The following is a 13,389-nucleotide window of genomic DNA, read 5'->3' as shown; positions in this document are numbered from 1 at the left end:
CCAATACTTTTACCAAAAAAAAAAAAAAAAAAGAAAAAGAAAAAGGTGGCCTCTTGTTCAAGAAACGAAGACGAACAAATCAACCAGTGTTTTGGCACAGAGTATCTAGTTATTCAAGTAGAAGCATAAACACACAGAAAACAAATTATTCAGAAATTTGAAGTACGAATCTCCCTATATTTGTAAGTTTAATTCTTTTTCCGTCATTTCTATCATCCAATCTAGGTTTTAATTCTCTGATTTCGACGAATAATGCTGATAATCATTTGTAGTTTTATTTTGCTTTGATTTTCAATGTATGTATAATCAATTCAGATGATAATTTCAAATAAGATGAAGAACTCAAATTGTAATCCAGTTAGCTATATAATCCAATTCAGCTTGATAGCTTTAAATTTGAATTGGGTATTTCTAAAATGCAATTTCTTTGGATTTAGTTAATTTTGATGGGGAGTTGAAATAAAATTTCAATCCAATTTAGCTTGATAATTGTGAATTTGAATTGGGTATTTCTTAAATTTCATTTCTTTGGATTTCGTTAAATTATTCAGAATTTAATGTTTGAGTGAATCTGGATCATCTTAAGCTTGATTTTTGTTTTGTGGGGTTTTAAATTTTAATCTCTTTAGAAATATGTTTTATTGGGTTTTACATCTTTGATTGATATATGTTATTTTTTGTTAAGAAATGCTGTACTTTTGTTAATTTGGTATGTGAGTTGATTGATCATTGATGGATGAGATTATAATGATAAATAATGTTGTGCAACTTTCATTCTAATGTGATGATTAGCTCATAATTTGTTTCTATGCCTATGGTAGTGAATCATGTCTCGGAGATATGATAGTCGGACTACCATTTTCTCCCCGGAGGGTCGGCTTTACCAAGTCGAGTATGCCATGGAGGCAATTGGGAATGCAGGAAGTGCCATAGGTATTTTGGCTAATGATGGGGTTGTTTTGGTTGGCGAGAAGAAGGTCACTTCTAAGCTTCTTCAGACCTCCACTACTACTGAGAAGATGTATAAAGTTGATGATCATGTAGCTTGTGCCGTGGCTGGTATCATGTCTGATGCGAACATTCTGATAAACACAGCTAGAGTCCAAGCACAGCGTTACACTTTTTCATACCAAGAACCAATGCCTGTTGAGCAGTTGGTCCAATCTCTGTGTGATACCAAGCAAGGTTACACGCAGTTTGGTGGGCTTCGGCCTTTTGGTGTTTCCTTTCTCTTTGCTGGATGGGACAAGAACTATGGTTTCCAGCTTTATATGAGTGATCCGAGTGGAAATTATGGTGGGTGGAAAGCTACTGCAATAGGAGCTAACAATCAAGCTGCACAATCGATGCTTAAGCAGGACTACAAGGATGATATCAACCGCGAAGATGCTATTCAGCTTGCATTGAAGGTCCTCAGCAAGACGATGGATAGCACAAGTCTGACCTCGGAGAAGCTTGAATTGGCTGAAGTTTATCGTCTGCCTTCTGGAAAAGTCAAGTACCAGGTACACTCTCCAGAATCCTTGACCAAGTTGTTGGCTAAATCTGGACTGACTCAAGCTCCCACAGAAACCTCTTGAGTCAATGTACTTCAAGTGTCATTCATGTCATTAAGAATTTAAGACCCTTGCATTGTCAGATGCTATAATGTAGCCTTCATCATATATGATTTTGTTATAATCTGTCTTTGTTGAACTTTGATCTAGAATGAAAAAACACACTCTGCATCTGCTAGCTATTGCTTTATGTTGTAATTCTTGGAGCAATTGGTCACTGTTATTCTTTGCACCACTAATGTTGATCAAACTACGTGACAAGGGCTCTGAAAGGTTGTCCGTTTAGTAATGTTGCTTAATCATGTTTTTTCATGAGTAATCGTTTCTGCTAGGCATTGATACTTATCATATGATGCCCTCGTGTTGAACTTCATAATGAAAGGGTTACCAAGGTCTGTTTCTTCCACTATGTGTCAATCTGTTTTCAGTTCTTCACACATACACTTTGCCAAATTATAGTGTTGCTGCCTTCCGGTCATTCTTAGCTAGGTACAATTGGCAACAGATAATTTAGTAATTTACTATACTGTTTGTCAATCTCAATCCTGCACAATTGCACATCGTTGCCTTAATCCTAGGATCCCTTGTTATTCTGGTAAATATACTGTTTGTGACGTTTATAACTGCAAATCATAGTTTGTTGCTAGTTTTACTGTTCGCCTACTCCATTTGCAGTATGATTTGCATCATTGATTTCTTAAATCGATATGTTAACTATATCAACTTCACTTTGAGCTGTTTTTATGTGTACCATTTACTTGGAAGCTAAGCAGATGATGCCGCCATTTGACTTGCCATTTTTTATTTCTGTACTGAGATTATTGGTAACAAATTACTCATGTGCATCACCTGTCCTTTAGCTAATGACAGTGATTAGTGTTAGCATATTTGTCGCACAGGTGATCCTGGGTTAGGAGACTTAGGATTTAGGACCCTATCCTATATGAACATTGCAAGTGTCCTGACTCCTGAGACCCAAACCAAACAGCTGCCTCAATCCGGGTCAACGTATGCAACCAGAATTTGCAGCCTAGCCTAGTCTAAAGTTTGATCACCTCTAATATTGTAGGCTTTCAGTAATCTCTTTTCTCAGTGCCTAATTGATCAATCAAGATTTAAACCAATAGTAGTATTTGTTTTACAATATCAGTACAGCAACAAAGCGAGAGCACAATTAAGAAATCCAGAACTGATACATTATGTATAGAATAATGAGTAGGAAATTACATACAAGTATACTCCATAATTCCATATATTGCTATGCTATCTTAAACAAAATTCCGAGCTGAAATTAGCAGCTCCAATTACCTAGAGAAGAGATTAGTGAAGAAGTTGCCAGAGTTCTTTTTCTCAAGGCAAGCTACATGAGCATATCTCCCAAACTTGTCCTTTTGCCTTTCTTCACCTGCTGTATCTTTCTTGCACACCTTACAGGTTTTGTCCACCCAGCCTTCCTCCACATATTGCCCATCCACTGTATGACAAAAAAACCAAGAATGAGTAAAGAATACGGCAAATTGCCAAACAATTAGACATCTAACAGGGGCAAAATGTTGATAGTGTCGTTTAGATTTTAACTGCAACTCGCTACTTAAGGTTACTTAGGCTATTTTGCCGCATGTTAGTTGAATTAGCTAGCTAGATAATCTTTAATGGCATAGGATTGCAAGATGTACATACCTTCGACATATGACTTGAAGAAATCCTTGTACGTTCCTCCAATTTTCCTCCGAAGAGCTCCATACTGCATCAAAGAAACCGAAACAGTTTAGAATCAAAACTATGTAAAAGTAATAACACCATAATCCCGGAGAGAAAATTGTAAGGTGATAAAAAATCAGTACCTGTTCCCTATTCATCATTCGACCTGAGCTGGTGGTTTCTCTAGCTTCCTCAATAAGCTGAGCATCTTCTGCTGACCTTGCTTGAGCAAAATCCAAAGCATCGGTGACACTCGTAAACAAAGATTGCTTCTTCTTCTTTGGCTGCTCCTCCTTGTCGTCTTCTTTTTTCGCTGAGACTACTCTTAATATGTTGCTCTGTCTATAACTACGTTTGCGCATGGTTTGAGGAGCTATGGATGGTTGGAGGATCCCATTCTGGGAAGATGATAGGGGCAAGGTTCTGAATCCCATTTATGGTTTGTCTTCTTGAATTTTTTTTGTAAAATGAAATGCAAGTAATAATATAGAGACTAGAGAAATAGAGAATATATATACTTGTGTGATGGTATGTTGAACTATGTTAATTAAGGAATTTAGCAGCATAATTTTGTGGGGTTTGTAAGTTGAGGTAGCTATGTGACAAGAGCCACATACTGTAAGAGACTAGTTACCACTCAGAAAAATATGGTTTAGAAAGAGAGAAGACGTGGCTCTTCAGTTTGCTTGTCAATTGGGACGCTTTGTGTCAAATTCTTTTGTGTACCATGTATTTTTGCAACTTTGTAACTTGTAAGCATCTTCCGAGAATAGTCGTATGGTTATCTGTTATCTTAATAGCGAAATTTTCCACCCGTATTAAAAAGAAAGATTTTTCGGATTAAGTCCGAACTAGTTAGGCAATTAATATAAGGCAACTTATAGAGATAGACTTAGATTAAGGGCACTATTGACATTTTTGCCTCTTTTAAGTTGTCTAATCTGTTATGCAATTAGCCATACTCTTATGATGTTACTAAAATTATATGCTCTTAACCATGATTATATCAATCACTCTCGTTAAGGACATATGCTGAAGTAAAGCCATCAGAAGACTAACTGTACAAAGCATTTTTTCTAAGTAGGCGAGACTTGTCCTAACTTCTCTCATTATGTGACGATGCACAAAATCAGCCTCATACTCGCTCTCATTTCATATGTATTAACAAAACTGATTGTAAGTAAAGCTAATTACACAGCATAATCCGAGTCTTAAACAACATAGACCATGCCAACCTCAAGAAGGGACACCGGTGGCACCCGGAGTGCAACGTCAGGCCCCCTGCAATTCCTTCTAAGAAAATTATACCCAAAATTAATGGCAATCCTCTTGAGAAAAGATGACCCTTGTTTAGCTCTAACATGGGAATGCCCTATTATAAATGCACTCCCAGCTTGCTGAGCATCCCACAGATCATCTAATTCTTGCAGCATCTGTACTTCTCTTTCATCACTTGAACATGCATCATCAGCGAATCTCACTCTTCGTTTGACAGGCACCATCTCCATGATATCCCCCATGCTGTCAACTGTAGGCAGTCCAATGGACACGCTTGCTGGTTGTGGGTTTTCATCAATCTCATATGGAGGTTCACGGGAGTATCTGATAGTTCCCGTCATAGCTAACCTACACCCATTTGATTCATTTAATCGACCCTCATCATATTCAAGGGACTGTTGGCCTTCCCCTTGTTCCTGGGCCCAGTCATAACGGATGAATTTATCCAACTTAGTAGCAAGCTCAGACTCAAAGGAATCAACATCTTGGTGGACATCACGGTACCCATAACGGATTATGCATCGATAGGAACGATGGTTTGAGGGGCCCACGCGGCTAATAAGATATCTCTCAGCTGGGGGAATGTAGGGAACAGGAACAGACTTCACACAGACAAAGACCAATATCTTGTGGAATGCAGGGAGATTTGTGACAAAGCGGGAGAAGTTAGCTGGGATGCCAGAAGTGAGGTCAGTGAAGACCATGCCAATGCCTGGGACTCGTGATATTCCTAGGCTCGGGCCTAATGCTAGAAGCCATTCCAAGGATACTTTGTTGTGGAGATCAAATTCATACTTTTTTATGGTGGCGTAGTGCCATACAAACATGATGGCCATCAAAATGAGGGCTAACAGGATTGGAAGCCAGGCTCCCTCAGAAAATTTGACCAGAGAAGCTGAGAAGTAGAGGATTTCGATTGAACCGAAGAAGAGAAGGAAACATAGAGCTAATATGGGAGGTTTATGCCAGCAAAGAACGATGACCAAGGACATTAGGCATGTTGTCACCAACATAACTGTCATCACTGCTAAACCTGCAGGGCAAATGAGGATTTGAAGTTTCTCAGCAAGATTATAATTGAATATAAATATGGAAAGAAAGGTTTAGCAAGATTGACAACTGGGAAGATTAAGATACCTGATGCATTTCCCAAGTGTTTCGTATCTCTGAATCCTATCGTTACAGCAATACAGAGGACCATCAGTATCCAGTTGATTTCAGGAATGTATATCTGGCCATGTATCTTATCTGATGTGTGAACCACCTTGACTCGGGGGAAGCAACCAAGTGACTGACTTTGGTTGATGATTGAGAATGTCCCACTTATAATAGCTTGACTTCCCACAACTGAAGCAAGAATTGCTACCAGAATTACTGGCCATTTGACCTTTTCTGCACCCAAAAGTTTCCGCATAAATTTAGCAACCAAATTAGTTTGGACTTAGGATGCAACATGGTAATTAGTAATACAGAGTATGCATAAAATATAAAGTACCTGGAACTGAGAGATAAAAACTAATTGCATCAGAATTCTCATGGTGCATTGACAAATAAGCGGCTTGACCCATATAAGCTAGTATGAGGGTTGGATATACCAGAAAAGTGAAAGCAATCTGCAACATATGAAGAATCAGAATTGCTGTTTGTAGCTGAGTGCATTAAGTTTTAGAATAACCATAAACATCAGACATGATGCTGAAAATGACTGAACGAACAGTCAAACAAGGAGGTTACAATATGTACCTGAATTGCCATGTAAGAGAAGTGTCCTAAATCAGCAAACATCGCCTCCGAACCTGCAAAGAGGACAGTTAGAAACCTGTTGTGTAAACTTAAAGACTCAATTTGGTGATATTCATATACAAAGTATAAGGAGACTAGAAATCTCTCCCTTTTTTTTTTTATCTTTCTTTCTTTCTTTCTTTTTTTTTTTTTTAACCACTACACAACTCAGGGTAGTAGTTAATAAACTGATTGTGGGAGTGTGAATGAGATATTGGTTTGAAATGAGTCTTTTGAAAATTGAAGGTGTTGGCGAACCCTAGACTGATAAGTGATAATAGACATAGTGCTTGAGTAAACAAGATTGTAAGTTTACCTGTAATGCAGAGCAGAACACCTCCTAAAGACATCCATCCACTTATCGTGGTCTTCTTCAAGAACTTGTACATGTAATATGGTGAAATAGCTCGATAAACTTGTGGATTCCAATGGAGAATATTATATAGCCCCAGACCACTTATGCATAATAGCCAGATCAAAACTATAGGTGCAAAGACGAAGCCAACTCGATGTGTTCCATAGTGTTGAAGGGCAAAAAGGCAGACTAAAATGAAGCATGTGATTGGAATCACAGCATCTGCAAAAGAACATGTAATAAAATCATCATTAAGGTGTTGAGCTTGAAAGTAGAAAAGCTCTTTTCATATAAGGTTGGAAATCTCTTTTGCTATACAAATGAGATGCTTGGAATTAAAATAATGCAGCACTGGTATACGACTACAGAACTTGCTCATCAAATAATTTACTCCCGTGTCCCTATAACAAAAAACGATTCTATTCTCGGCTGTCTCAAAACAGTAGATCACCTCCTAAGCTTAGTAAATTGAATTTAACCTTTCACATATTGCCCTTGTGAAATTGTTAGCTAAGTATAGGAAGTCCAATGAAAGACTATAGGGAAGGATTAGTTGTTCAATTTAACTCGTATTCTTAAAAATGGCTCTCAATCAAATGTGACATTATTTAGGGACGATGGAATCATGGAAGTATCTAAAAACAAAATTTTATTATATTCTCTTTCAGCTGGGAATCTGAGATTTAATGTAGTGCAAAGTTATATTAAATCCTCAATATTTCCAAAGAATAGTCATAGGTGTGTCAGCCCATGCTATCTAGTAAGTATCCACCACAATGTGTATGCTTGTCCACACACATTATCACCAAACAAAGTAGTGGGCACACTTACACCTATACAGACACATAGAATATCAAAGGAGCACAAACAATCCCAATGCAATAGGGCACAATCCACATTAGATTTTTTTTTTTTTTTTTTTCAGTAAATATATATAATTTTGATCATTAAGATTTATGATTTAAAATGAATGTATGAAGTGATAATTTACACAAGTACTTCTTCAATTCAATTGATCCTTATGGTTTTTGATTAGTTTCAATCATTTGAAAGAAGACTGTCGTAAACTCCTAATACAAACTTTAGAGTATGACTCTAGGTTCTCTATCCCTGGAAAAATACCAATCTAGTAGTCCTTTGATTTTCTACCCAGTTCATTATCAAAGTCTAAGAACTCCATCTGAATTCAATACTCCTTCAATTATTGCTCATTGTTAATTCTTGGACAGTATCTCCGATCTTTCACAAGGACTAAGATTTTGGGTCCAAACTAGGAAGAACACTAAGAGGAAAATGATGTACTAATTGATTAAAATGTAGGCCACAGGTTTCCAGCATACATGATAGGTGAAAAATATTATTTCAACAGTCTTTTTCATTTCAATAAAATCCAGAATGCAGACTAAACATCAATTTACGCGACATCCTCGTTCAGCTAATTATCACCTAAGAGGAGATCCAGTGGACCTCCCAACAAAAATACAAAGAATAAAACATGAGAAAATCAACGACGAAGATTCAAAGAGAAGTTGCATATGTGCCTAACAGAAACAATTTAGCTTAAGACCATCCAATACAGTGATCACAAAGAAGAAGAATAATATTGACTGAAAAGTAATTGGTCAAAATTAGATATATGTCAAATTAAATAGGAAATTATACAATTTTCAATGTCATGATTGTATCAAGGACCTTGAATTTATCATGCTCCTTGTAATTTTCGTTGCAAAGGCTGGACTTTGTTATGCCGTAGACCAACTAAACACACATAAAAGATTGATGGAAGTTTCTAATGTCTAGCATGAGCATGACATTTTACAGACAATGGACTTCAAAATCCATGAACAATAATCAACTTGGATACAACAATCTAACAGACAATAGTAAATCAATTGGAAAAGCATTAAGACCTTCGAAAGCTTACATTGGTGATTCTCAGGGGACATCAATGACTCGAGACCGGAAACAGCAGTGAAAACTACAATATAAAGCACACAACATCAGCAGGGGAAAAATGGGGGACTGAATAACTAAATAACCACTCAAATGGAACAAGGTTAAACTATATTTCAGAGCAAAGCCCTCTTCAAAGTCATTTACTGAACAAAGATAAGGCAGCATTCTCACTGTGTATTCTTGGCCAAATAAGAAATCTCTAAACTTCTTTAGAAACATACATGGAAAACCGATTTTGTAGAGTAAACATTTCAATCCAACAAAACAAACTAACACTATAAGAAATGTTCAGAGAGCCAAAGTATACCCAAAATCCATATCCAAACACGGGTACATCCGTACATGTCAAAGTATCAAACTCGGCTATTTTATTTTTTGTTAAAAAAAGAAAATAGATACAACACTTTGGTCCAAAAAAAAGTATCAAGTGTCAAGGATTCAACACAGGTCCTCGAGGTAAAACAAAGAGTCCGAGTAACATAAAACACGAATAAATTAAAGCAACCAAAGGAAATTAAAGAAAATTATACCAGAGATAGCAGGAGTAAGGAGTCCATCTCCAATAACCATACAAGTACCAAGAAGAACCAACACTAGCAATGCAGTACGCAAACATTTATACTTCTCAAGCACCATTTTAACCTTAGAATTACTATTACTCCCAGGAGGATGCTCCATCTTATATGTACTAACATCTTCATCTGATGCCTGTCTATTTGGCAAAAGACTCACTTTGGCATGCCTACATATCAATGAATATAGAGCAAAAGTACCACCTACAAATATTTCATACACAATATTAATCACCATTAACAACAAACATATAAAAATATGGTACAAATCAAAGTTTTAAAACTTAGGTTATAAATAAAAACACTATTACCTTCACCATTGTCATCTGCTCTTAAGACAATGAAAACATATTTAAGCAAAGGGAGTAAAGTAAGTGTCCAAAATACAAATGAAAGAACACCCAGAATTTCTTCATTTGTTTCAGAATGATGAATGTCATCTGCAAATGTACTCTTGAACACATATAAAGGGGAAATACTCAAATCTCCATATACAACTCCCAAGCTTTGATATGCTAATATTAATACTGCCCTCCAAGATTTGTCCTACCAAAAATAAAATTCAAAAAAAGAAAAAAAAATTATCAAAAAAGTCCAAATAAAGTAAAATTAGGATGAAATTAAATTAAATGGGTGGAGATTATAATAAGTACCTTGTTATTGTTGGAACCCCAGCAATTACTATTAGTAGTGTCCATAATTTTCTGGGTATAAAATAAAATCTTCAATTAAACCCAGATTTGAAGTGGGATTTATGAGTGTGTTATGAACTTCTAGAACAAGAATCGAGATTCAAGAGGCAATTTTTGAAGATACCCAGATGAATATGTCAAAAAAAATTCACTTCACCTAGGCAAACAAATACTATAATAATGTTAAGAAAAGTCTTTTTTCCAAGTATAAATACTAAAATGAACATAATTTAGCAACTTTATGGGGAACCCACATGAAATCATAAACTTTAAGACGTCATTTTAGCAGTAAGATAACTGCATTTCTGCCCAACTAAAAACAACACAAGATTACATAACAATATAACATTCTCAATACAGTATTTGATTTAAAGGAATACGTTGCTATTAAAAAGCGAACTCGAGGACTTACCAAGGGTAAAGGATGAAGATTAAAGTGGGTAATCTGAGAAGCTGAATCATTGCAAGATTAACAGAAGAATGAAAGAAAGGAAGAAAGATTGTTGGAATGAAATGAAGCAAAAAAATTAATTAAGGAATGTAGAAAGACGGCAGATATTTGTAATTTGCTGTAGCATAATCACGTGATCTAACAATAGTTGTAAGTTGTAACAAGTCTAAATAACTAATGTCATCATACCAAAGGAACCCCACCAAAAATAATGGTCATTTAATTTAGCCATCTATTTCTCTTTTAAGATTGGGCCCTTAAATTCTCCTTCTAACATGGAAACTTTTATACTTTTATGCCAAAAATTTTACTCTTGTTATTAGTAGAATCAATCCATAACTGTTACTGTGTTACCTACTTTGTACTTACTTAGGCTGGTTGCATTGTATTATGTCCTGTCCAATTTACTCGCAACAAAGGGGTATTATTTGTGAACATAAAATATTCTTTGTTGCGAGTAAATTGGACCGGAGGTAGTATATTGTTGTTGTACTCTAGGAGGGTAAAAGTCATACTGTCTCCAGTAGAAAAAATAATGATACGATTTTACGAAATGACTTATCAAAATAGTAGCGAGACACTAAGACTAGTGATAAATTGGTAAATTACCCGTAAATTGCCATGCATATTTTGCAATAGTAGATATGAATCTCAGAATCTGATAGCAAGAATGTCATTTATAGCTGTGTACAAATTGGAGTGTAAACTATCTAGCTAGCTACTAAGCTAGTTGCTTAAAACTTAAAAGGTTGCCTAGAACATTCTATATATACGATTGATATTTATAGCTTTACTAAAGTTAGAAATTCATTTGCTGTAAAGAAATGACCTTTAAGTGCTTGTGTCTTTTGCCCATCTTAGTAATCACCAACCGTCGTGAATTCGTGATTGTATATATTTACTTCTTCCGTTTTTCTTAACTTTACCATACTCGTTTATTGACTTTTATGCTTGGATGCTAATGTAAAGTTTAAAAAATGATTTTTTGAAAACATGGTTAGTTGAACTAGACGACTTTAAGGTCTCCAACCCCATCTCTTACGATCATGTTATTTTCCAAGTACTTAATTTACTAAATATAATCAAAAACTTAAAACGAAGTATATGTAGATAAATGAATAATGCAAAAATCAAAACGTTTAAAATGTATTTTCTGAAGATCGGACTAACTTTTACACCATTTATTTTCTGAAGATCGGACTAACTTTTACACCATTTATTTACCTATATATGCTTAAATTAGTATGTTATGAGTAGTTGTGGATCCAGGTGGTTCAATGTTTGGGAGCTATGCTATGCTCCACACGTTTCTGAAATCCCCACCTCTTGGTTATTTGGAATCAATAGACATGTGAGTAGGTGGTACGTGCTTCTTGAGTTACTAATAACCACCAATTCAATTACTAATCTAATTTTTTAATAACTCCCACTATTCGATGTATGGATAATGTGATAGACCCGATCAATCGCACTAATTTTTTTTAATCCCCCTTAAAAGTTAAGAGTCACACATATTATGCGGTTTTAGTGTGTTACAATTTAGGTTTCAATCTCCATATTGTACAATTTTGTAACTGCGAGATGCTAAAAGAGTATAATAACATTGTCATGTAAAGTAACTTTGACATGCAAGAAAAAAAAAATTACTCCGTGTATCAGTATGATATTTCAATAACAATAACATTATTTGTGTGGTGTTACTTATAACTTACCTAATATAGATCGGTCATTTTGTTGCTCGTTATATATTCTATTTAAATGTTCATGAACTTTCACTCTTAATTTAAATATTAATCTTAAAAAATTGATTTAGAAACTTTTTTTTTTTGGAGAGCCACAGGGGCGGTGATGAGAATTGATCCCATGATTTTCTGAAACCGGGATGGAGGGAGTTCTAACCACTTGAGCTATCCCTCACTCTCATTTAGAAACTTTTGTCAAGGTTCATTCAACATATACAAAAATGATACTTGTAAGTTGTAACTTTGTAATTATCTAGAGACCTAAGGCATAATGACGAAGGATTATGTGATAACTCATTGCACCTTGATAATTTCAGATTTATATCATCTATCTCAAATGAATGCTGGCGGTTATGGAGTATTTGTTATTAGTATTACTTATCAAAGTAAACATGTTATACATGTATGATAAATTTGATAATTGTTTGAAAGGAAAAGGTAAAAGGTCCACAAATTCCTTGACGTACCAACACACCTACCATGCATCTCAAGCTCAATTTGTTGCATCTAACAATCACGTTTAAAATTTTTCCCTTTTAAAAAAAAAAATGTTAACAAAAAAGTATGAAAATGTGTAAACTAATAAATTACTCCGTAATTACAAATTGCTATAAATTAAATTGTTAGCTTAAAAAAAGATAGAACAATAAAGGTGGCAAACATTAATTAAGGAAAGTGAAATTATATAGTGATGGGCAAACATGTGAATTCCATCTCCATGCATGCTAAGCACAAGAGGGTTACCATGCTCTTTATCTGTCTCACTTGTACTTCCCACGTCTTTTTCTATTTCTTAGTTCTCGCCTTTTTATTTGCTTTTTTTATGTTACTTTTTGGTTTTTTTAATTTCTTAATCCAACTTCCTTTTCTTTTCGTATAGTTACGTTACGTGTTTTCTCTCAATAACTTTAATTTGTTTCTGTTAAAGTTATGCGGCTAGTAACTATTGGTTCAAAATTTTTGACTAAAGGTGAAGTTTATATAAACCTCATATCTTCTCTAATTTAGTTTGGTCTAAGATCCACTATTAAGGGTTTGTTCTCATTTACTATACTAAGCTAAATTGAACTGAACTGATTAAAGTTGAACTGGACAGAACTGATTGGAGATGAACTGAATATTTTATGAGAGAAAGAAATTAGAAACTAAACTGATTGGAGCTGAAATGAACTGGACTGAAAATAAGCTGAAGAGAACAGGCCCTAATTATAACATCACATTATTTGTGTTAGCGTTAATGGGATAACATACTTGTATCAATTTTAATTTGTGTTTTTTTCTAGTTGAGCAATTACCACTTATAA

The 13,389-nt window shown here is 35.1% G+C and overlaps 3 protein-coding genes across 5 annotated transcripts; 1 reads left to right on the top strand and 2 right to left on the bottom strand.

The window, feature by feature from the left end:
* The first annotated feature begins 26 nt into the window (after positions 1–26).
* LOC145594660 (proteasome subunit alpha type-4-like) lies at positions 27–1,868 on the top strand. The gene is made up of 2 exons (XM_081650996.1): positions 27–182; positions 822–1,868. The coding sequence occupies exon 2, from the start codon at positions 828–830 to the stop codon at positions 1,578–1,580; it is 753 nt and encodes a 250-aa protein (XP_081507122.1). The 5' UTR covers positions 27–182; positions 822–827; the 3' UTR covers positions 1,581–1,868.
* An 862-nt stretch (positions 1,869–2,730) lies between these two features.
* Positions 2,731–3,773, bottom strand: LOC145594990 (uncharacterized). Its single transcript, XM_081651343.1, has 3 exons — positions 3,401–3,773; positions 3,237–3,300; positions 2,731–3,030 (listed from the first exon to the last, which is right to left on the bottom strand). Exons 1-3 carry the CDS (start codon positions 3,689–3,691, stop codon positions 2,861–2,863), a joined length of 525 nt encoding a protein of 174 aa, XP_081507469.1. The 5' UTR covers positions 3,692–3,773; the 3' UTR covers positions 2,731–2,860.
* A 443-nt stretch (positions 3,774–4,216) lies between these two features.
* LOC145593813 (potassium transporter 2-like) lies at positions 4,217–10,458 on the bottom strand. 3 transcript variants are annotated; one of them, XM_081650180.1, is made up of 10 exons: positions 10,305–10,458; positions 9,854–10,064; positions 9,512–9,746; positions 9,159–9,404; positions 8,597–8,650; positions 6,634–6,894; positions 6,279–6,331; positions 6,031–6,148; positions 5,673–5,927; positions 4,217–5,568 (listed from the first exon to the last, which is right to left on the bottom strand). In XM_081650180.1, the coding sequence occupies exons 2-10, from the start codon at positions 9,896–9,898 to the stop codon at positions 4,469–4,471; spliced, it is 2,367 nt and encodes a 788-aa protein (XP_081506306.1). In that variant the 5' UTR covers positions 9,899–10,064; positions 10,305–10,458; the 3' UTR covers positions 4,217–4,468. The 3 variants fall into 3 exon arrangements, with proteins under 3 accessions (XP_081506306.1, XP_081506307.1, XP_081506308.1); XM_081650181.1 differs by having other exon boundaries at positions 9,854–10,049; XM_081650182.1 differs by having other exon boundaries at positions 9,854–9,904.
* Between the last annotated feature and the right edge of the window lie 2,931 nt (positions 10,459–13,389).

Source organism: Chenopodium album, chromosome 19 (assembly GCF_948465745.1).
Source record: "Chenopodium album chromosome 19, dcCheAlbu1.1, whole genome shotgun sequence".
Lineage (NCBI taxonomy): Eukaryota > Viridiplantae > Streptophyta > Magnoliopsida > Caryophyllales > Amaranthaceae > Chenopodium > Chenopodium album.
Note: the sequence above shows the minus strand (reverse complement) of the source record. Positions and strands in the feature narration are given on the sequence as shown.

Bases quoted from the DNA above. Each gene is read 5' to 3' on its own strand.
- LOC145594660 (XM_081650996.1), top strand. From the start codon at position 828: ATGTCTCGGAGATATGATAGTCGGACTACCATTTTCTCCCCGGAGGGT.
- LOC145594990 (XM_081651343.1), bottom strand. From the start codon at position 3,691: ATGGGATTCAGAACCTTGCCCCTATCATCTTCCCAGAATGGGATCCTC. The intron at 3,301-3,400 runs GTACTGATTTTT...TCTTTGATGCAG, and splicing joins GAATGATGAATAGGGAACAG to TATGGAGCTCTTCGGAGGAA. The intron at 3,031-3,236 runs GTATGTACATCT...TTTGTCATACAG, and splicing joins CTTCAAGTCATATGTCGAAG to TGGATGGGCAATATGTGGAG.
- LOC145593813 (XM_081650180.1), bottom strand. From the start codon at position 9,898: ATGGACACTACTAATAGTAATTGCTGGGGTTCCAACAATAACAAG. The intron at 9,405-9,511 runs GTAATAGTGTTT...AAATATTTGTAG, and splicing joins AGCAGATGACAATGGTGAAG to GTGGTACTTTTGCTCTATAT. The intron at 5,569-5,672 runs GTATCTTAATCT...TTTGCCCTGCAG, and splicing joins ACACTTGGGAAATGCATCAG to GTTTAGCAGTGATGACAGTT.